The 23,530-nt window shown below is 36.6% G+C and overlaps 1 protein-coding gene across 3 annotated transcripts in view; it reads right to left on the reverse strand.

Moving 5' to 3' along the window:
* LRBA (LPS responsive beige-like anchor protein) overlaps positions 1-23,530 on the reverse strand; it is a 418,626-nt gene that overhangs the window by 245,379 nt on the left and 149,717 nt on the right. For all 3 annotated transcript variants that reach the window (XM_064450320.1, XM_064450319.1, XM_064450321.1), the window contains exon 37: positions 632-798. In XM_064450320.1, coding sequence (XP_064306390.1) covers positions 632-798 — 167 coding nt within the window. The remainder of the gene's footprint in view (positions 1-631; positions 799-23,530) is intronic.

Here is a 23,530-nt window from a genome sequence, read left to right on the forward strand (position 1 = left end):
CAAGGACTTGAACTTGTATTTTAGACTTGCAAGTGAAACTTTAGCTGTGACTTGTGCTGAAGTTAGACAAGTGTCATTGTAATAAAGGTACATACTGAGAATTCCAAAAGGAGACTTACTTTGGTGGTACTGTTTCCACCTTGAAGTTACTAATACAAAATTCTTCATTTCCCTCTAACTCAAAAAGATGTTGGTTTGTTTTTTCAAAGTTTGTCAGAAAACAAGTTACTAAATAGTGGTTCGATCTTTAAGTATATATTGCACCATGAAGAAAGCTAGTTGAAAGAAAATATTTACTTTTTAAAATTATTTTTCAAATTAAGGATAGGAGTAGAACTGGACCTTCCAAATAAATTCCATCTAATTTTTATAGCGAAGTTTAAAGTCACAAGAGAATCACCCGGTTCTTTATTGCTCTATCAAAACACTGGTTCTCTGATGTTCACCCATACTAAACACTGACACATTCATTTAACCTTTTTTACGTTACTTTGTTTAAAAAAAAACCAACAACTGAAAAACCCTGTTTACCTTAAAATTTGACCATAAGATATTAATTCAAATCACCTGAGCATAGCTGAGCACTGCCCAATTCTCAAAAATATTTTAAAACACCCCAAAAATGCTTTACCTTGGTGCAGAGCTTCCCCAGGCTCCATGCTTGTCTGTCAGAATGTTGATAATTTTCTGTATTAGTTGAGTTGCAGTCATTTGGTCTCGGTACTTAGCTGCCATTATCAAATGATGACACATTTTTTCTTCTTCCCGTTTGTCTGCAGAATACTGGGCACACAGTGACTAGGAAGAAAATAAAGACTTTATTACTTTCCATTTTAATTACACCATCCAATGGAACTTTGAAGTACTTCATTACTTATACAAAATCCTTGAGAAATAAGAATTAACCCCATTTTACAGGTTTGAGAATTGAGGCATTGCACAGCTGCCCACAGTAAATCTGTCCAGAGGGCCAAACAGAGGATCTTGGGTGGTTGTGAATTCTTCAAGCACACAGCATACACACTCAAGCTTTGGCAAACACCAACACATTAGTGGCTGGATTGCATAATAAAACATACACGCACAACCACTTCTATTTTATAACAAAGAAAATGAGCAGCATTATAAAAACAAAGAGGCAAGTTTCAGAATAATGAATGCCAGCTAGCTGACCACTCCACACCCGTGACTCTCCATTAGAGTTGGGTAGCCAACTGTTTGCATAAATATGTAACTATAAAAACGAAGGAGAAAATCTACATATCTTCAGAGAGACAGAAGACAAAATGCATATGAAGACTGAATCGATCTTTACCAGATGGCTTCTTGAGGTTGAGCACATTTGTAGGCCAGCATTGGGAAGTTAATAATTTTCCTAGCTGTACTACACCTGTTGTACACACGTCTTCTGTTTGCCAAGGTAGTCAAAACCAAATACTAGCAAATATGAAATGAAAGTCACACCTACAAACAGAGCTCAACACTGAAAGAGGTTCTTTGTTACAATGTTTTCTTATCATTTTGAGTTTGGTGATCTTCTGAAAATTTGTCTGTTAATACAGAACTCAAAAGCGGGCACCAAATTCAGATCACCCCATCATCAAACCACTGTATGTGAAGACTCACAACAAATTCAAATATTGTAGAAACAATAAAGGCTTTTCCCCGCTTCAGCACTCCCTGTTTCTAATTTCAGTTTTCATCTGGCAATTCCACAGATTGCATATACCAGACAAAGCATTTCAGCCTTTGTCAATGATTGGATTATTCTATGATCTAGTTAGTAGAATGGACACAAATGTCTGCCTAACAACAAAAAAATTGCTTTTTCTTTGTGAAGCACAGCTGATGCAGATACTAGTACAATTATTTCTTAGAGCTTAGATACCAGCACAATATCATAATGCCTTTTATGTTCAAAACAGTAGCAATGCTTTTTCTATATACATCTATCTATACATACAAACATTAGAAAACTGCTGCAAATAAAAAACAGGCAGGCTATGAACGTTACCTACATATGTGTATGTACAAATATCTATGTCATATAGAGTGAGAGAAAGATAGGAAGAATGTGGAAAAAAAACAAGTAAAACAAAATTTGGGGCTGTGTAGATTTTCATGGACGCTGGATAACAAAAATGTACCAACAGATTATTAAATTTTAAAGAAATATTTTAACAATTTTAAAATATTCACAGATTTCCTCATAATTTTTCCCACACCTTAGAGCAATGCTCACCTGATGAACAGGCATCCAGAAGGAGTGAAGAATGAGCAGCTGACTTTCCAAGTCAATGAGACATCAAAAATTAGCTTTTGTACTCGTACATGAAGCATTTGCCACCCCTCGTCACAAAAATATAAGATGGCTAAATCATAACCACACTAAACAAGATGTTTCTAGCTCTTTTAAATACAGCTGTCTTTTCCAACACATTAATCTATTCCGCACCCATGATGATTCTGAGTTCTTTTCAGCACTTTGTAAATGTTTCATAAGCTGTTATTTTTAAGTTGCCTGAAAGGGCAAAATTCTAAAAACAACTGTACAAGGTAAGCTAAGTAGTAAAATGTTTTAAAGTGCTCTTTAATGGATCCTCCTTTACAATTTGAACAGCAACTTTTCATATCTGACATAAAATCCATAGATATAAATCACATTAGAGTGTTATTCTTTCCCCATTATCAATCTCTGTCTCCTTATGGAACATTAAAGTCACATTTGACCTTAAAACATGATAAAATGGAAATCAAACTAGAATGTTTTGTAAAAGATATAATGAACTTGTACCTCTTTAAAAAAAAGGGTCTTTATGATGTAATTTTGAATGCATCCTTCATTAAATACCAACAAGGATTTTCAAAGTGTAGCTGTGACATTCAAATGAAGGAAAAAAAATGGTATTTTATCGTCCTGACAACTTCCATGAAAACAGAATCAGCCTGTTACAAAATGGAAATGTATAGGACTCCACTTTTCAGCAAATATAGCATTTAATATGAATAGAAATTTGCAATTACCCACCAAAACTGAGAGACTCCCACATGCAGCAGTCCCATAAAATTATAACATCACTCCAGGAGGGACTCTCAACCATAGCGCACTCTTTGCAATACACATTTTACAAACAAGAACAGGAAGAAACCACAGTTCTGCCAAATATCTGGCACACGTGTGTATAGTTGCTAACATTAAGAAAGTTTTGCAAGAATAATATTCTCTTTCATCATACAGGTGACTTGTCAATTGTTCAGTGGTTGCTACCCACATTATATGCCAATTATTCAGAAAAAAAGGAAGCTATTTCTCCCCCTCCCTCTCTTAAATAATTTTTAATACAGGAGTGAAAGAAGAAAGAGACCCATCCCAAAGTAGCCGGTCACCACTAGACTGCTCTGAAAGCACAAAAAAGTCTCTATTTCTCTACTGTATTTTTTCATTTTCCAGATGCCTTCAGGTTCACCTGATGCACTACTTCCAGAAATGCAATACCAGGATATAGAGTGGCATATGTTAATACTTCACAGTAAATCCTGATCATCCCATTCACGCAAAATAAAAATTCAGCTTGTTTTCTGTTTGTGCACAAACTCAAAAATATACTTTTACAGCTTTATTTCTTTATTCTTTATTGTTTCATCTCTTGCACTTGCAATATGCACCCTGTCATGCTTGAATATGGGTTTACAAGTAGATACAGAGTTGCATGCAAACAAATTTGTAAAACCTTCCTTCCACTAGTGCTTTGGCCTACGTAATTTTTTTACCTGTTTGGGAAAGTGTGTACTGAAAGTATAATTCACAAAAGTACTGGAGTCACACTCATGACGAAACAAAAAATGTTGAAAGGAGGAAAATGCATTTTCATATATACACTCCACAAGTTATCTACAAGAAGTCTTAAATTCAGCGGCTGTTAAAAGTTTTACAAAGGGGAACTGTATTAAGCAAAATCCTTTGACACAGCACAGAGCAGAGCAAAAAACCTTGTTCTCTACCCCTTTGTACAGGATGGAACAGAAATCTTCTCTGCCATTATCACAGCACGGAACTGGTTTTTTCCTCTTCTTCGTTCCTGGTTTGGACAAGACTGCAGTCTATTTGAACACATAGATTTATTTTTAAGGAACAGTAATTCTAAAGGAGCTCAAGGTCATACAAAAGGCAAGTTATAGATATGAAAATACAATACATTCTGTATGCAGGAAAGATTCCAGAAAAATTATTGCAAAATACTGACAAGGTGAATTAGTCTATTCTGCCTGTCTATATTTCAGTGAAGAGGAGGATTAATCTAGTGTTTTCAGAACTATTTTATCTTTGATCTTTATGAAAATGTCAGGTAAAATATTTCCTCTGCACAGTACCATCTGCATGTGTACCTTTGCAATCCCAAAATTACAATGTAATGTTTTCTGCAAACTATGAAAAAGCTTAATAGTGTAGGGTTTTTAAAAGCAATATTCTACCTTTTTACTGTTATTCTTCAATTCAGAGATCACTGAACACTTTTACATATGCCACTTCCTTTGTCTAATTTGGCTAAAAGTTACTTGCTTTGTGAGCAACCTGCCTCAGAGGGTATCATTTAAGAGGAAAAGTCATCCATAAGATAACGCATAGTCTTGCCACTAATGCAAATTCCCTACAAATAGGGATATTTCAGTAAATGAAGGAGCTCCTCAATCCTCTGCTTTCACAGATCTTTGCACTTGACCTCTGACCTGAGGTTTAAAGTCTGGACTAAAAATGCTACCCAGGGAAATCTTACAAAGACTCCTGAATAAGACTTAGAAAAATGAAAGCTTAAAACCTCAACAGCGAACAAAAGTCAACCAATGACAACATCTGACAGCCACCGTCAATTCTGAAGTGATGCCTCTGTCATCCAACGACTCAAAGTATTGATTTCTCTCAGCATGAAAAAAGCTTAAGCCAATGAAATAGATATAGCATCATCCCCCCGATAATAGCCATCAAGGTTAACACCAGCAGAACACTTATCAAAGTATCTCTTCTATTTCTTCTTGTTTTAATGGACTGAATACAATGCAATGGCTTCTCATCTCTGCAACCTATAGTTTTCCAAACCTCATTTATCCACTTTTCCAGCCTTTTATCTGATTTGAAGATTAAAAAGAATCTGCATCTAAATCAACTGTTCGTAATACAAATGGGGGGATGGGGGGGGGGAGAGAACACACAGTGGTTTTGTAGCCAGACAGTCCTGTGTAAAAAAACCCATGCATTTAAAATCACAAGAGGGGGAAAAAAACCCACAGTTGACTTAGATCACACCAAACACAGACTGGTAAAACTATGGTCATGACCATAAAAAAACCTACCACAGTCAATTTGGGTTAGTGATTAGAGAGAAATGCAAGGATCTCAAGAGACATCTGGTTTTAATCTGTGCTGAGTCAACAGCTTAATTTTTTACCTTTAAGTCTCACAGTATTAAGTTTTAGTAAACCCAAATAAACACTAGGCAACAGCACTTTTACTGAGATCGCATCTTTCAAATGAACCCAGTTTAGCAGAGTAGGTAAATGAGACTAACAAGAGTTCAACTGGATATAACTGACAGAATAAATAAATAGCAAAAAGTAGGGACAAATAACATCAGATTTATTCTGCAGTGTCCACTAGTACCATAGACTTTTTTTTTAACCTTCTTCTTTGATGCTTATCTAATTGACATTGTGTTACAGTAGCACCCTTGGATCACAATCAAAGACAAAGCTTTACACAGACAAGTAAGAGCTCTTACTCCTTGCTAGAAACTGGGCTAGCATCACTGCTAACCACAGGCATAAACAATACGCAGAGACAAATGTTCTTTTTGAACCTCAAGAAGCCAGCTCTTACTGTACCTATGCCCAGATGCTTTGCATTCAAAGCAGGCACTAAGATAGACACCTTCCCCCCTCTCTCTTTTGCAAATACAGTTTACGTCCGCAGTCTCTTCATACTTTTCTGTTTTAAAACAGACTAAGAGCCTAAAACCATTACACTTGGGCATTAAATTTGAGACCCTTTGGTCCATGTCTTCCACCACAAGGCATTTTTCAAGCTAGAAATAATCAAAGTACAATTCCCTTATGCTCTAGAAACGGTAAAGCTCAGGACTTCTACATAGGTGGCTCTGTGCTCTCATATTAGGTATTAAGCAAAGAAGGAGCCAGTGATGATCTTTTAAGCCATTTCCCAACTACACTGCATCAACCTTGTGACTTTCAACTGCTTCAACACCACAATAGAGATTAGTACCATATTCACTAAAGAACTCCTAGTCCAATGCAACAAATGAATCAGATAGATGAAAAACTTCTGGAATTGACAAATTCACTTATAAAATAAGGAACATCCACTCCGTCCAGCAAATGAGACTTACACTCACATAACCTAAGGACTCACTGCGCATGCTTAGTGAGGGCCAAATTAAGGTTGCACTGCTCTGATTTTCTTAACTGTTAGATATTCAGTTTTGGAATCTTTTCATATTGTAATTTGCAGTCTATGCAACTTAAATTTTAAAAAGGGGAAAATACCTTTTAATCATGTGAAAACATATATAGCAGTCTCAAAGTGGGCCAATTATGAAGATTTCTATCACTTCAACGAATGCAAAGCAGTATTTGATTATTACCTTATCTGTAACCAGAAGTTAAAGATGTGTAAGCAACTTGTTACTGCCAGAAGAGAAATACAATATTTAATTCCAATCTCCAAAGGTGCTGTGGCAACTGGCCTATGGAACTGTTCCAGTTCTACTTCCAATGCTCCCCAGCTTTTCCTTTTGTTCTTCTCTTTTATCTGCAGATTCTTTCCCATATTACCTGCCAAAACTTCACCTTTTGTTCTTGCTATTAGTACCTTATTCTAGCAATAGCATCAGGACACTTCCTCCCCTCTGTACAGTACAGTGCTCTGTACAGTACAGTGCTCTGTACAGAGTACTAAGTGGAATCATAGAATGGTGGGGTTGGAAGGGACCTCTGGAGATCATCTTGTCCAACCCCCCTGCTTGAGCAGGCACACCCAGAGCAGGGGGCACAGGAACACATCCAGGCAGGGTTTGAATGTCTCCAGGGAAGGGACTCCACAGCCTCCCTGGGCAGCCTGTGCCACTGCTCTGGCACCCTCACAGGAAAGAAGTTTTTTCTCATGTTTAGGTTGAACTTCCTGTGTTCCAACTTGAGCCCATTGCCCCTTGTCCTGTCATTGGGCACCACTGAAAACAGCCTAGTCCCATTGTCCTGACACCCACCCTTTAGATACTTCTAAGCATTAATAAGATCCCCCCTCAGTCTTCTCTTCTCCAGGCTGAACAAACCCAAGTCTCTCAGCCTTTCCTCATTAGGGAGATGCTCCAGTCCCCTGATCATCCTGGTAGCTCTCTGCTGGACTTGCTCAAGCAGTTCCACGTCCTTCTTGAACGGGGGGGTAGGCCCAGAACTGGACACAGTACTCCAAATGTGGCCTCACTAGGGTAGAGTAGAGGGGGAGGATAACCTCTCTCGATCTGCTGGCCACTCTCATTTTAATGCAGCCCAGGGGAGTAGTGGAAATAGTTATCATCCACTGTAATGTGGCACTGTCAGTTCAGAATCATTTGCCAAATAACTCTTGCTGTGACTTTCAATCCATTCTTCAAGATCTTCTGAAAATCTTTGTGTGACCAGGGGCCAGATGGCACATTTCCAGTAAACCCCAACAAACTAAAGGTCTGAAATATTCTCATTCACTAACTGTGACCACCACCTCTCCCACTGTCTTGTTCCAGTGAGGCACAGTGAGGGCCTCTGTTACCTGTAAGGTAAGTAGGAAGTAGTCCAGCAGCTTTGGCCCCAGCGGCCAAATAATAACCTCCCTAGGATTCAGACTTCCAGACACCCTACTGCCAGCATAGTTCTTTTACAACTTACAGCACCAAGACTTGGCATGGGAGTGACACTTGAACAGATTGAGAGTCACATGCAGTTCAGACAGCACGGATAAACAGTAAATTAAATCTCTAAGAGCAGGTAACACACACTGTTGAGTATTTTTGAACAATGCAACTTACTAATTAATAAGCCCTTAGAGGTACTACATAAACAGCAATTTTTTACAAGTTTTGTGTCAGATGAATTCTGAATAATTTTTCATAATAGGGGCAAAAGGTACATTTCTGACAGTGGGGAAAAAATAATACCTCAAAACATGGAAAAATGGATATTCTCAATTAAATAAAAAGTAGTTATTTTTTTTAATGTTTTAATTTGGAAACATTTTACCAATCTTCTTTTCCAAGCCAAGAAAAAAAAAATCTAAACCTTAAAATAATTCAACCTTCAAGAGCACATAGAATAGAAAAAATTAGCCAGAATGATTTAGATTATAAGCAGGTAAACCAAAAGATAATTTGGAACCTCATTACAAAATATCTTGTGTCACTTACAGGTAAAAGTGTGGCTTCAGTCTCTGGCTATAACGAAGTGAAAGGCATTTGCATGAGTTAAAATTCTTTAATTTGTATAGCTATCAAAGACACAGCTATAAATACTTAGGTATATTAGTATTTAACACATGACCCGTGCTAATTGTCTCAACACCTACCTTACAGGAATGTTTATTCTCATATAGGGCTCATTTTTATTATCACATAAGAACTCACATTTATATTATATGGAGAATACAATGCAAAAATAATCAACATACCTCTGTTGATTTTGTTATGTATTGTTTGATATTGCTGGTACATCACACTCACTAAATCTCCTTACAAATTCACAAAACACATGCCAAGCAAATTCATTTCCAGCCAAAATCTCTACATAAACAGTTTCCAAGATTATGTGAAGTTCCAGATTTGGAAAAGAAGGAAAGATTAGCCCCTTGAGATATCCCTCCAGCCTGGGGTCTGTGTTTCTATTTCTATTTTCTACATAGTTCCCCTCAAGCACTTTTCAGCTTTCCCTGTTTAGTGTCTTAGTTGGAGAACACAACTCTGATTTTAATCCAGGAGCTTCAGAATGTATCAAAATATACCAACTCATGAACAAAGAACAGAGAAATCACATTAGTTTGAGATAACAAGACACTTAGGCGTAATGGTTTCCTATCTTGCCATGACTGGTTGCACACCAATGACAAGCACATCTCTAATAAGCTTCAGTACTTTGGATACCACACTGGTTTCAGACATGACTGGACTCCTTAAGATGTCACTTAAAAAAAAAAAAAATCGTAGTTTGCCTTTCTATAACTTTGTTCTGTACTCTGATAACAGAATCAAAGGCATGTTTTGAAAGTATTCTCTGTATAGTAGTCTAGTACTCATGAGACGTTAAGAACAAACAAAGGGAGAAATACCATCAGCACACAATAAAATCAATGTATACAGAGGGATACTTAATGGTAATTAAGGTAGATGTAGGAACAAATCACTTATTCTGCCCCAGCAACAGAAGGCACTTTAAAAGTGTTCTGTGCCATATTTGGTAAACCTTTTGTGAAACCTCAGCTAAGAAACATTCAGACATGAACATAAACACACACCCCAAAAGGTAAGCCATCTGTCCTTCACCAGCTTGTATCATGCTTGCTCCAAGAGCTAATTTAGTGGATTTGATCTCTGACAGTTCAGGACCTTTTCAGCCTCTCAAAATGGAGAGTGATCACCTTGACTGCCACATATCCTTGAGCAACACTGCTAAATAGGACAAACATGATTGCTGGCAAAGCATTTCCTTCCCACACACAGAAGAAAACCTTTACTTTCCGCCATTAAGTCACTGTACCTTCATCTCTATCTGCAGAAACATTTTAATTCATTATTAATTGAAAGTATTAAGGGCTGCTTCTTTTGTCACAGGAATTTCAAATCACTATCAGAGAATCTGTGAAAAAAAAGTAGTATTACATGGAATTTTATTTAAAAACCTACTCAAAAATAATATACTCAGTGCTGCTGATTCACAAGTTTCTAACTTACACTCCAAACCTGCTCTTCACCTTTTGGTAAACTAAGATTCTCAAGAGGCTTATTCTTTGGAGGACCAAGTATTTTAAAAGCAGGATATTTTGAATAAGATGATGATGAAATGGCAAAAATTAATTAAAAAATCCAGAAACAAATGGGAATGATTATTACAATATGGCCTCTTATAGCAGTTATTCTTTAAAATCATTCCTAGCCACTTACTTTGGAAACATGTTAATGTTTCCAAACATTAATCCCAGCTTTAGCTTAACCTCTGCCTTAACTTAAAGCCTCCTGTCAGAATTCCTACAGCATCAAACTATCAGAGGCAAATTATTTTAACTTTATTCCTTCCCTTTCCTTTTTTCAGTAGCCTACGTTTTGTATTTCATTCCAACTAGTGTATGAGGCTTCTTCCTTTGTGATTGGTTCTCGTGCATTTATGTAACACAGTTTTGGAATTTCAGAACAGCACGAGATAGGTATGAATATGTTTGGGTTTTAATTAACATTTTTTATTCTGAAAAAGTTCTAACACACTTGAAACACTGACATTTGGCTCTAAAAATTGTTGGGGGAGGATAATTTAACTTCTTTTTAAAGCTGTGTGATTTTATTATCCATATAATGACAGCATTTGAAATATTCTGACTATTCAAAGTGTGATAAGACAACAGTCTCTGCTTTAATTTACAGCTATCTAACTTAAAAACACTCATTCATGTAACTCTAGATACTTATACTGAGCAATATGGAGCAAGGACTGAAAATACTCCATAACAATTACTTTAAAATTTATATTTTCCCGCTCACTTGGTTTAAATGAAAAGACTGCAATGATGCAAGAGTCACTGTTGCAACTACCACAGATGCTACCTTCAGAGAAATGAAGTACTATGTAGCAACAAGCAGTTTCTACTGGAATCATCCTTCTTGTTGTCAATATTAAAAAGAAAAAGAAAAGAACACTTCATAGACAAACTCGTTTATGTAAGAAGAATGTATAAGATCCATTTCATGAGTTTTCTGATTATTTCTAATTTCAAAATTAAATACCAGAACCTGTGAAACCTCCTATTCCAAGGCTCTGATGTTCTTGCTGAGTTTTACTTTTGGCTTTGTCCCAGCTCATTGTGCAAGGTTTTTCTGTCTGGTTGTTTCTGTTTTGTTTTGTTTTAAATGGTATGAGGGTTTTTTCATACTACCCCCTGATAACAGTTATCCGCATTTGTTACAAACAGCTGAACTCATGGATGTCAGTGTAATGGCACAAAACAGATTAGACAGTACAAGTGCACAAATCCTGCTTAACTGGATTTCACTAATTGACTTTAATTCAATGTAAAATAAAAAATACAGTACTTAAGCTTGTTATATTTAGAGCACAATAGCCACATAGGGTAAAAAAGCAACACAAATTCTGGGGAATTTGAAAACAAGAATCCAGGATTTGGTGTGAATTACAGTTCACTCATTAACATTATAGGTATTGAAAGAAAGTACAGCAACTAATCAAAATCACCAGCTTCCACAAGGATGCACAAAAAGGAAACAAACTACTGAAATGATATAAAACATTATATAAAATGCATATGACAATTAGACATACCAAAGCTCCCTGTAACATTTCTCACACACTTTAACAGTTTCAATTACACTCAAGCCAATAATCTACCTTTTTCTACTTCTAATATTCCGAATTTCTAAGTAGATTCAAACAACTGCCATTCAAAAATAACCTGAGAAACATTCCTCCCTCCTCTGCTGCCAACTGTATGAAATTGCCTTGCAAAACAGTGTTGGTCCAATGCCAATTCGGGTGATGCTGGCTTCAAGGCTATCAACAACTGCTTAGAAAGGAGATATTTGGGCTTTATAACAGGTGGCATAGGAAAAATAAGCAACAATATTTCAGAAGTCAGAATACCTGACTTTTTCTTCTGTAAATATTTAACACATTCAGGACTAATGGTAGGATAACTTAGAGATGTCTGTAAGTGGCAGAAGGTCCTCCCAGGGCTGAGGGCCAGCATAGAGCCAGTGCAGCTGAGGATGGCCCTCTCCTGCTGGTGGCAGTGGAGAGAGGCTGCCCCACAGCCTGGCCAGAGGCCAGGGCCAGCCCCCCATCCTAGCGACACCCACTGCTTTGCTGTGGGGTCCCTGATTCTCCCCAGGCCCCCAGCCATGGGGCAAGCGGGCTTCCTAGCCTCAGGCTGGCCCTGACCCCGTGGCCCTGCCCTATCATGGGGGGTCTGGCCTGGCCCTGGTCACCCTCCCCCAGAGCTATCCTGCTGTTCTCATGGTGGGTGACAGGTTGGAGATGCTTGGTGAGGTCCTGCCAGGAGGCTGTGGTACTGCAGTGGGTGCCCAACTTAGACCCTGCGGGGCACTGCCGGCCCTCGTGGCATCCTGACCGCGTATTTTAAGTCTCTAGTTCCAAGTTATGACAAAATCTGCTTCACAACTGCCATATGTTCTCTACAATATAGTAACCCATCCAATAACTGAGCATTTCGCTTGCTTTGCCTGTCACCTTCCTCAAGTATTTCTGAGGCAAGAATTAGCATCGGTCACAAAAGATGGAATCTCAAATTGCTTTAAAGGCAACACAAAATTCAGGGTAGTTTGATGATATTTAAATCCCAAGCTTCCACAAGGACAGGCAGGGAGGAGGATGGAAGAAGCACAAACATTGTAAAATCCATTATGCCATAACCTTGGCATTACTACTTAGACCCTGAAGTTGTTCCAACAAATTTTTGACAAACAAACAACAACAGCAACAAAAAAAAAACCCAAACCAACAAAAAAACAACCACAACCAAACCCCACAGTATCTTCTCATTAGGACACAAAGAAAAAAAAAAAAAGTGTGACAATGACCAAAGCTCTTGCACACTGTTCATCATTACAGTAACTGTAATTGCCTTCCAAGAGATATCTAAAATCTTTTAAGATGGCTAGAAATCTTTGAATATGCATTTTCTAAAAAAGTGAATTAACAACAGGGACCTAGAAATGTGAGCAGGAAAAAGATGGGAGGGAGAAGAGGAGTGGTGAGGAAGGTATCAGAAAAAGTATCTTCCTCCTCGTGTGAAACAGAACAGTGAGGACAATTTGGTTTTCTGAATTGTAAGACTTTTTAAGGATTGACTATGCCACTTCCAGTAGGACTTCAGATTAACAGTGAACTCCAGAGGTCTCTAAGTCACTTGGCACCTTCCCCGACACAGTGAACATCTGAAGAGCAACTTATCTGCCTGACAGATGTTCCTTTTCATGATCTAAGACCATCTCAAAGGGATTGGCTCAGTTTTCTCCTGTTTAGGTCAAAGAGAAAAATCAGTAGATGGACTAATTCTGTAAACATTTCTATAAAAGAATCATATGAAGCAGGAAGAAAAATATTCAAAATAATCTATTATAATGTTTCCATTTAAAAGCTAATATAGGAAAGTTAAGATTAAAAGCTGGACTGCCACTTCTATCTCACTGCTTTGCAATGTGAAAGGACCTTTCAGTTCCTGTTAAGAATTCTGATTAGTGCAGTCTTGTTCCTTTTCCTGGCAAGCTGTATACTCAGAAATAAAAGGCTACCTTTATAAAAGATTAACAGGAATGTCACCCTTGATTGGGTGTGGCTTTCCAGTTCTCCACCGTTTCCCTCCCTGGATCCCAAACAGACTTCAAGCCCCATCTACTACAAAATAAAGATCATTTTAGCATTTTAATTGTAAAATCCTTATTTAAACAATTACTGTCTCTTTTTAACCATCACTCATGAAGGTATTTATTTCAGCACAGTAACTATATTTTGTATTCAGAACAGAGCATTCTCAATGAAAGTCTGAAGCTTTCACTGGAATGAGAAATACCCATTCAGGATAAACTATTATACTAGATGCAATATTTTGCACAACTTCCATCTCAATAACATTCTAATAAATGAAAATGAAAAATACTCCATGTGACTAAGAAATATAGGTAACATTGAAAAAACTTAACTGCAAATGCCTTCGGGCTCTATTGATGAACTTTTCTAAAGATCCCAGTCTCCTAATGCATATGCTTTAATGTTTTATTTCCCATATTGCCCCAAAGTTGATGTTCATGAAGGTGGCTTATGAAAATCAAAAAATAAACCTGCATGAATCAAACTTTGCCATGCCTAAATGAGGAGACTGCATTAACTACAAGATGAGACTATGCATACTACAATTTGAGTACAAACAAGCTAATGACAAGTGTGTCTGAAGCTTATATAATCAAGCAGCCATAGGTTGAGACAAGTAACTACTCAAACTATGGACTAGATTTTCAATATAGACCTCTGTAGGTCAGGTTTGCTACAGCTTTTAGGCGCATCCAAACCTATTTTGGGTTTGCAAATAAATCTCACATGAAGATACTTGTTTCTTTTACAGAAATATCAGTATGCAGGTGCTTGAACAAATCCTCCAGATAAAAAGTGGGCTTTACTTTCCAAAGCTGATAAGGGTCAGAGTTTTAAAAATAAAATCTTTTCAAGGATATACATATAACAACATTCAGCTACAGACAGTAGTTTAATGGGTCAGTAAAAGAAAGCATATTGTAGGTACGCAAACTTGTACACTATGTTTTCATGCACAGAACTGCACAATGAGCTAGCTTCACACAGTCACTTCTAAATTTTCATTTCAACCATAAGCCATTATAAAAAACCTGAAATTTTACAGGTAACGCAAATAACAACATCCTAATACCTGTATGCACCAGTCTACCCTGGTAACTTCAGAGGTTTCACATGAAACCCAGCTATAGTCAAGTGGGCTGGGCTTTAACCCAACAGCCTGACCTCAGGTCAATCATAAGCTGTATTTGTGACTCAGGTACTTTTGCCAGGAAAAGTCAAATGAGAAAACAAACATGCAGAAACAGAACTAGAATGTAGGGAAATATTTTACAGTTTTGTTACCTCTTTCTTCAATTCCTGTTATAAACAAGCTTCTCACAGGAAAAGAATATTTTTCAAAATGAAATTGCATTTGAGAGAATATTCAAGACTACTACCAAAAGACTGTCAAATACATCTGGGCTACAAATTACAATATGTGGGATCAAAAGTTAACACCCATTTAGTAATCGGATGCATATTTCACCCTTAATGAAGGCCTGAAAAGAAGAGTTCACTTTATTCTGGATGCAGGTATCAAAGCAGATCTCACAAAGCAACATAAGCGCATCATCTAAGGATCTTTTTCACATTAAGAATCCTATTAGAAGGAAAACACTAAAAGGTAATTGAATTTCCCTCAGTTATCTTCATCTCTGTCAGCTCCTGCTACAATAACTTACTCTCCAGAGCAGAGATAACTCAATTCTGTCCAGCAAGCATATGTTATGAATCTCCAAAGCAAACTTGTCTAAATCATTCTGGTCTTCTATCAAGGTTGGCTGTGGATATGAACTCTGACAGAAAGCAAACAAATTTATTTTTATCTTTTCAATAATTCACTTCCCTGTGCCTTGATGGAAGAATCTAAAGACATAAATGTTTCCACTAATTCTGGAATTATAAAGACTGGTTGAAAATATTTTATCTGGAAGTTAATGCTATTATAAACTGTTTGATGCATTATTCTGTTTTAGCAGAAACACACACAAAAAAAAAAAGTGTTACAGCAGTTTCAGGTTCCTGTAGGTATACAAAAACTAAACCTATCTTCTCATGCTGTAATTGCCATTTTTTAGAATGGTTTTGACATTTATATTTTCACCTTCAATTGAAGTGTTAACTGTACAAATAATATCAACAGAGATATATTCTAACTTTTAATTTCCTTAAAGCTCTTAAAATATCAGTAAGAACAAATTCTCCACTCATGTGAGCAAACTACTTTGATTTTGAAAGTCACATTTTAGGAAGGTAAAATGACTTATCTAGACCAACGTCACAAAAGAAAAGCAAAACATAAAGCAGCCAAAGGAAGGGTAAATGACAAGAATCAGAAAAGCTACTTCCTGAAGGAGATGCGAGAAAATACTAGATAAGGTTCTGGTCAAACTAACATTACCTGTACAATTCCTGTCAGTTTGTGATGGTTTCAGGCTGTTCAACATAGAGGTAAAAAAAAGTCTGAAGAATGACTGAATAATGCAGTGACAAAGTTCGTTGCTGATACTAAGCTATTCAGAGCTGTATAATCATGAAGGAGCTGTGAGGAACTGGAGGGGGAGCTTGGAAGACCAAGTCATCACGGTAATAAAATAGCACAGGAACTTCAGTGTAGATAAAAGAAATGTAGGAAAGAATCTCATTTTAGATATAAAATAATGGACTCAGTTCACCTTTATCTTAACTTCTTTTTGCCATAATGAGTTGGTATTATCAATGACAGATCTATGAAATCATCAGCTCGGTACAGGATAATCAACAAGCATGCAGGAATCAAGTAAAGAATTAGGAATCACTGTGAAGAGAGCAACACAGAAAACATTGTGTATTTACAAATTCCCGGTGTGTCCATATCTGGAATGCTGGGTGCAGTTTTGGATCTTCCATGAGAAAATATGATAGAACTGAGAAGTAGTACGGAAGGATTCAGAATTGGAATCACTGCCATAGAAGAAATAACTAAGTAACAGTAGGTTTCTTTAAGGTGGGGAAAAAAACAGTCAACCCGGGAGGGATAGGAGATTTCTGCAAAATCATGTGCTATAAAGGACCCTTTCTAGGTGACTTTGCGTGAATGGATTATATAGATTCTTACAACATTAGATGGAGAGAGTCAACAGGAAAAAACAGGCTAAAGAGATAGTGAGTGCATGCTGAGAAGCTCATGTGTGAAAGTTTCCCAAGAGCTGGTAAACTCTAGGGACTGGCAGACTTGTTGAACCTGCAGAATATTATCAATTCAGAATACCACAGATCTGCTGAATCTGTACACCACCACTAGCACATGCCAGTACCACCAGCAGGTTGTATGACTCAGACTACATCCAAGCAAGAATCAGAAGTCCCCGAACTTCAAATATCAGAATGGTGGGAGGGCTCATCACATTCCAGTAGGAATCAATCTTCCAAGAACAGACACAGATTAAAACTACTAGGATGATCTAGAATTTGCAGACATCACCTTAAAGAAAAATTTTGGATGAATAAAACTCATATAGCCTAGTAAACTGAAGTGAGGAGATGTGATAAATAATAGATAAAAAAGGCAAAAATAAGAAAAACTAAAGAAAAAAGACCAGTGAAGCCAAAAGACAATAATCACATAATACCAAAGAAATATATGCTGAACACAAAATAAAATTTAAAATAAATTCCAAAAAATTAACAATTGAGCAGAATATTTAAGTCCAACCTACCAGCTGGAATACTGAGAAAAAACACCTTTGGGTATTCAGACCCTGAAGACCTTTTCTGACCTTGTCAGCACCAATATCAGAACTGTTTTAATACAATGTCTTTCTCATTTACATCAAACTAATCTATAATAAAGCACATAGGAGAGATGTGTGCTGTCACCAGTGTTTTTTCTTCAAAGTTGAACAACTCCTAGCACTGTTGTTAAAAAGGTACAAAAGTAATACGAGCTACCTTTGGACTGAAATTTTAGAAAAAATCTCCGGTCAAGCACAATAGGATATTTGCTTTGTCAATGCTACAAATTTACACTGTAGAACACTGTATTACTTCAGTCAAGAGTATTTTAGAATCACTGCCTGGCATGAGCTACTATAAAAGTCGGTACCTGAATAATAAACAAGGTAAACACTACTGATTTATTTTTCTTGAATAGGTGAGAACAACAACATTTCTGATGGGAACATCTAATTTGAAGCAAGAAATTCTTAGCTAGCTAGCTTAGTTTTCATATTACGAGCATAAAAAGATGCAGCAAAACATGGAAAATGTTTTTATACACAACACAAAAACTGTATAAAAAGATACAATATTAGGGGTTCAAAGGAAACATACACCATCCATCAAAAGGCTTTTTAAGAGACAAAAAAAAGTTGGAATGGTTTAACTACAGAGAAAGACGGCTGTAAGAGAATAGCATTCTTCAAGAAGTCCATTCAAAGAAGGAAAACAGAAAACTATGTCAACTATGGTATGTTAGTTTTTAAAACTGAATTAACAAGCCAAAAGAGTTTGAGGAACACTTGCATACAGGCATAAAAGGCAGTAATAAACTATTTTTCAAATAAATCAGGAGCTGTAAGCCATTACGGTATCTCTGTAGAGCTAATAGAAGATCAAAGAATTAAAAGAGCTCTTGGAATACAAGACCACCACAGAGAAGTGCTAGCAGAGAAGTTACAAAAGAAAACTGACAAGCGACCAACTGCTAGGACCAGACGGTATTCACTCAGGTGATTTAGAAGAATTTGGGGATGAATGCAGCTGAGCCATTAGCTACAGTGTTGTTGTTCAAACTGCCTCAGTGCCAATGGAGTCTGGAGGACAGCAGGGAACTACAGGGCAATAAGTCTGAAATTTATAAAAGGCAAATTGGCAGCTATGTTTAAAGCAAAAAGCAAACAATGGAATAAACACATTGGCAAGAGTCATCATTGGTTTTGTAAAGGAAAGTCATGCTTCATTAGATTTCTTTCTACAAGCCACTGGAGACACAGACAAGAAAGATCCAGTTCATAAGGTCCACTGTCTGAATGCCAAAAAGATATTTAAAGAAAGGCAGGATGGTGTAGGGCATATAGGTGCATCCTTATGTTGATAAAAATGGATTAAAACAAAGGAAACAGGTTTCAAAAAGAATAGCTAGTTTTCAAAGTGAAGGGAAATCATTAATTGAATCCCACTGTGTTATTAAATGTATTCAGAAACGACTGGGGAGTGGAAGAGGTGTAAAATCTTGCTGATAGCTGTAAGTAATTCAAGGTAATAAAAACAACAATCAAACGTGAAAAGCGCTAATACAATGACTGGGAGATAAAACAATAGGTGAAATTCATAGAGAGAACTGCAAATCTTTGTCCAAATTGCGATCCCTGCCACCTGGGTAGAAACAAGGAAGCAGCCCTGCATACCTGCATCATTCTTACACTTGTCCCTAGGCATGTACTATTCAACTCTGTTAGAAACAGAATACAAAGTCTGATGGATTTTTGGTCTAACCCAGTACAGCTTTTCTTGAGTTTTGGCAAATTTATTCTGTGAAATAAAAGAACAGCATTATTAATGTAGACCAATAAAAAAGGGAATGGAATTTCCAAGAGGATTGCGTTAACATCCTAAATGACTTTGGATTTTGAATGCTTTAAACAAAGTTCAAGTTATTCAAGTTTACTGCCAAATTGTTTCCTATTCCAGAAAACTGGCAGAACCCATGGCTCTATAATACCCTAATAACTAAGAGGTGTTCATCTGAGTATTTGAGCAATTCCCATCACAAGTCAGTACTCACAAAGAATTAACTGCGATAAGTAGAACTTACCTATATAAACCTGGCACATATTAATATAAGACCAGACATTCATATTCCTGTACTTTTTTTTTTCCTAACACATGACCGCTTAGAAGTAACTCATTAAAGTCATTGCTCTGGAGGAGATATTCCACAGTATAATTATATTTTACTCACTTCTTACAGTGTATAATTTTACTTTAAGAGTTATTCTTCCAAAGAACTTAAGTAACAACTTTGAAACCACATTTGTAATTAAAAAGAAGAAAGAACAAACAGAAACCGCTCATTATAAAGCGCTGTTTAGACATTAACTTATTTATGTTGATGAATCTTGTAAGAATGCACTAACTTATATTCTAGATTTTGTGTGGTACTTAGCTAGCTAGCAAGCTAAATAAATTTTTAAAAAATCACAAAACACCAAAAGCAAACCACCCTGTCAACCTTACGATTACGGATCTCACACACACACAAAAAAATCACAGTTAAGGCACTGCCACAGCAAAAGATAAGTTCAAAAAGGAATGTCTTTTCCCAGTCTAGCAGAAGAAAGATCACAACAGAAGCATCAATGCTGCTCTCCCTTCTTCTAATCACCCCATCTTCCTCATGCCTATGCTGTTTCAATTCAGCCATTAAAGTAGCAGGGCAGAATTATAAGATGTAAGTGGTTACAGGAATTGAGACTTTGGCTCCTTCTGGCAGAGTTTTTTAGGTTTCCAGGGTCTACAAATGCTAAAATAACAAGAATTCCAGAGCATGTTCTGCTAAGACTTCCAGAGCCATGGAGAGTAGGTTAATTAAGACCACTGATAATCTCTAGTGAAAATAATCAGCTGTAACAGTACTTACAAGAGGGGGTAAAAAGTTTTTAGAACAAAGGAAAGTTTATAATTCACAGCAAGTGAAATATAAGTAGATGCAAAAGAAGAGAAAAAAAGGCCATAAGAAGTTAAAACCTCATACAGCTAATATTGTAAAACGCTGTGCAGAAAAGAATCCTATCTTCGTGACATTCCTGGAATTTTTTTTTTCAAATTACACTTAGTATGTAAATGAAACATAGCATAGATTATAAAATGTGGAAAAGTTTCCCCAAGATACTGCTAAATACTACACATTATTTATAAAGTAATAAATTTCATTAGCATCCGAAAAAGGAGAATAGTTTTTTTGTATATGAAATATCTACGGTTATCAATCTATTTCATTTCTGTATTCAACATGATTTGAAAAGCCCAATAATACGTTGATACTTATTAGATTTAACTCTTCACATAGTTTTTCTCATAATTTGCCAAAAATCCAAAAACAGTAATGAAGACAGCATCACTTCTTGTTTCATCAGAAAAGTCTATAGGAGAGAGTAGTTCTATAATGAATTTTCTTTCAAGCGGTTTCAGAAATAATATTATTATATATTTGATAGCTCTTAGACATATTTCTGTAATGTATTTTGATTTAAAATCAAAATATAACAAAAAAGGTGTCTCAGCATTCAGCATCCTCCCATTGCTTATTAAAGCACAGTGAAAAAGAAACCACAATTTTTCACTCCTTCTTTCATAATCAGGCAATGCTCTATCCCCACACTTCCCAGACCACAGGGAAAATGTTTCCATGTTCAAATGGAAAATGGAGTTCTCATTTCAGTATCCTTTGATTTACATGAGACAATGAATCCTAAAAACTGCTATCTCAGGAATATTAGAAATTCAATTTTCCAGTTTGGTACTTGTCAACATACTGCAGCAGCACAAAACTGGTTAATCCTCCAATGGAAAAAATAAAATTCTTCCATGCTCAGCACTCTGTTGAAAAGCCCTCAAAGTGTTTAGAAACCAAAGTCAACATTTTTCTTCCTTCTACCGACAGATGGTGCTGTAATTCCTGACCTGCCAATGCAAAGGGCAGCAGTTATTTAAAAATCTGAATTTGAGAGTTAAGCCCATTCATAACAAAATGTGTGAAGCCTTATTTTTCTGTGCAGGTACATCTAACCTCCTTTGTGTTGCGACATTACGGTTTTTGCAATCTTATGGACTATAACTTTTGGTTACATTGCTACAGGATGCCTACAACTTGCACTATCCATTATCTTCATATGTTCTGTAAAGATTCATTGCTGATGACCCACACTACTAGAGAGAATACCCACTGAAAGCATCCCAAAATCTTTTGTTCTAATAAATAAGGTCACTCCCATCAAGTGTGTTGAATAACACTTCCTACAAAAGGATATTGTAAGAGCCACAGAAAGATTATTTGATGCATGAGTTCTATAACAAAGCAGCTTTTATTAAAAACACTGGAAAAGTATATGGAGACAAGGGACTTAGTCAAGGATTAAAACTTTCTTTGCCGCAGTAACTGTTTGTTACATGTAGAAGTAACAACCATCTACAGAAACTACAAAGAAACCAAATACCTTTTCATAATTCTTTCAAGGGCTCTCAAACATTCTCTTTGACTTATGGGTATTCTGCCATAATTGATTTGCGGTACTTTTTAGTTACTTCCTCTAATACTAATAACATCTTCTAACATTTAATATTTAGTACATCGAAGGGGAAAAGGTGCAGAATACACATGATTATCAATCAACGGAACCACTGAATTTTGTTTTCTGCCAAGGAAACAAAAAGGAAATACCTACATCCAAGTCACTATTGGAACGTTTGCCTAGCCTTGCATCTTATCTCTGTTAAGGCAATACTTGTATTAACATTAAGATTCATTTCTCAGCATAAGCCATGAAGTAAAACATTCAGTTTATTGCCTATAAATTGATACTGAATAAGAATTAAAACTGTGAGGAAGTCCAAGTCTTCCGCATGAAAAAACATAACTGAACAGAAATGGGCAACAAATTTTACAGCAGCTGGAAATGCTAGATTTAATTATTGAAGAGAAATCATGCAGAGAAGTTAGCTGCCTAGCATGATTTATAACAAATGCAAAGGGAAAGTCATGTGAAATTCCCAGTTAATCAACAGAAACGGCCAATAACAAGAATGCCAGCACTTTATATTTCTATGGATGACAAGAATTTGAAAAAAGACCAAAAATTCAAGGGAATGACACCACAAAACCTTTTAAAAAAAAGACACTTTGAGGAGTCAGGTTAGTTTGTAAATTACAGCAGCAGTTACATGTTACTGAAAAAATTACCAAGGTGTCCATTTTCCTCACAGACTCATAATGAAAAATTCTTGACCATCCATTCTAGGAGGTTTTCTGAAAATTCTTGTGTGGCACTGTCCATCGCTCCTCTACACAAGCTCATGATGTGCAACATTATTAATGGTTCTGTATAGTACCTTTTCACTCATTTTCCTAGTCCTTCATGCGACTTTTCCAGAAAAAGAAGAAAAAAAAAAAAACCCATTCTGGACAAAAACCAGTAGTGCCATCCAATATCAAGCTAAACCTTCACCAGAAAGATGAGACACTCTGATGCTTGAACAGTCCAGGCATAACACACTTGCAGGTTTACATATTTAGAATTCTATAAATATGTATATTCACACACAAATACTTGAAGAGATTTATATAAGACAGGATGCATATCCGAGGCAATGGGCACTCCTGTCATAAATTATAAAATAAAGTCAATTAGAGTACAAAATTCCCTCCCCCTCCTCACACCAAATCCAATTATTCTCGTAGGCCTGACTCCGCAGCAGTCTGCACACATAATCTAAGCCAGTGCGAATCACCACATTTTTCAAGGTCATTTCTAGAAAGCAGGCTAGGTGGTAGCATGAAACTAGTGGTTGGAATTCAGACATAAAGAGGTTTCTCTTCAGGATTTTCAGCTCTATCAAACACTCAGGGTGAGATTTTGAAAAACGCCTAAGAGACCTGTGCATATAAATCTCAGGGACACTGGGCAAAATTTAAGGTTATAAGGGTTTTAAGTTACACTAGGAATGCTTACATTTCCACATTCACTGTAAAAACACGTGCTTCACTGCCACCTCATTAGAGAAATCAGCAGAATATTGCTTCATGAGGCTTCTTTGAGGCTTAATCACATTGTAAAATGGGTAAGTATGTCTCAGGTCTCCCTGTGACGACCCCATACGTCTACATTCATACATGTAACTACTTATAGAGGTAACAGTGAAAACACAG

Source organism: Phalacrocorax carbo, chromosome 4, assembly GCF_963921805.1.
Source record: "Phalacrocorax carbo chromosome 4, bPhaCar2.1, whole genome shotgun sequence".
Classification (NCBI taxonomy): domain Eukaryota; kingdom Metazoa; phylum Chordata; class Aves; order Suliformes; family Phalacrocoracidae; genus Phalacrocorax; species Phalacrocorax carbo.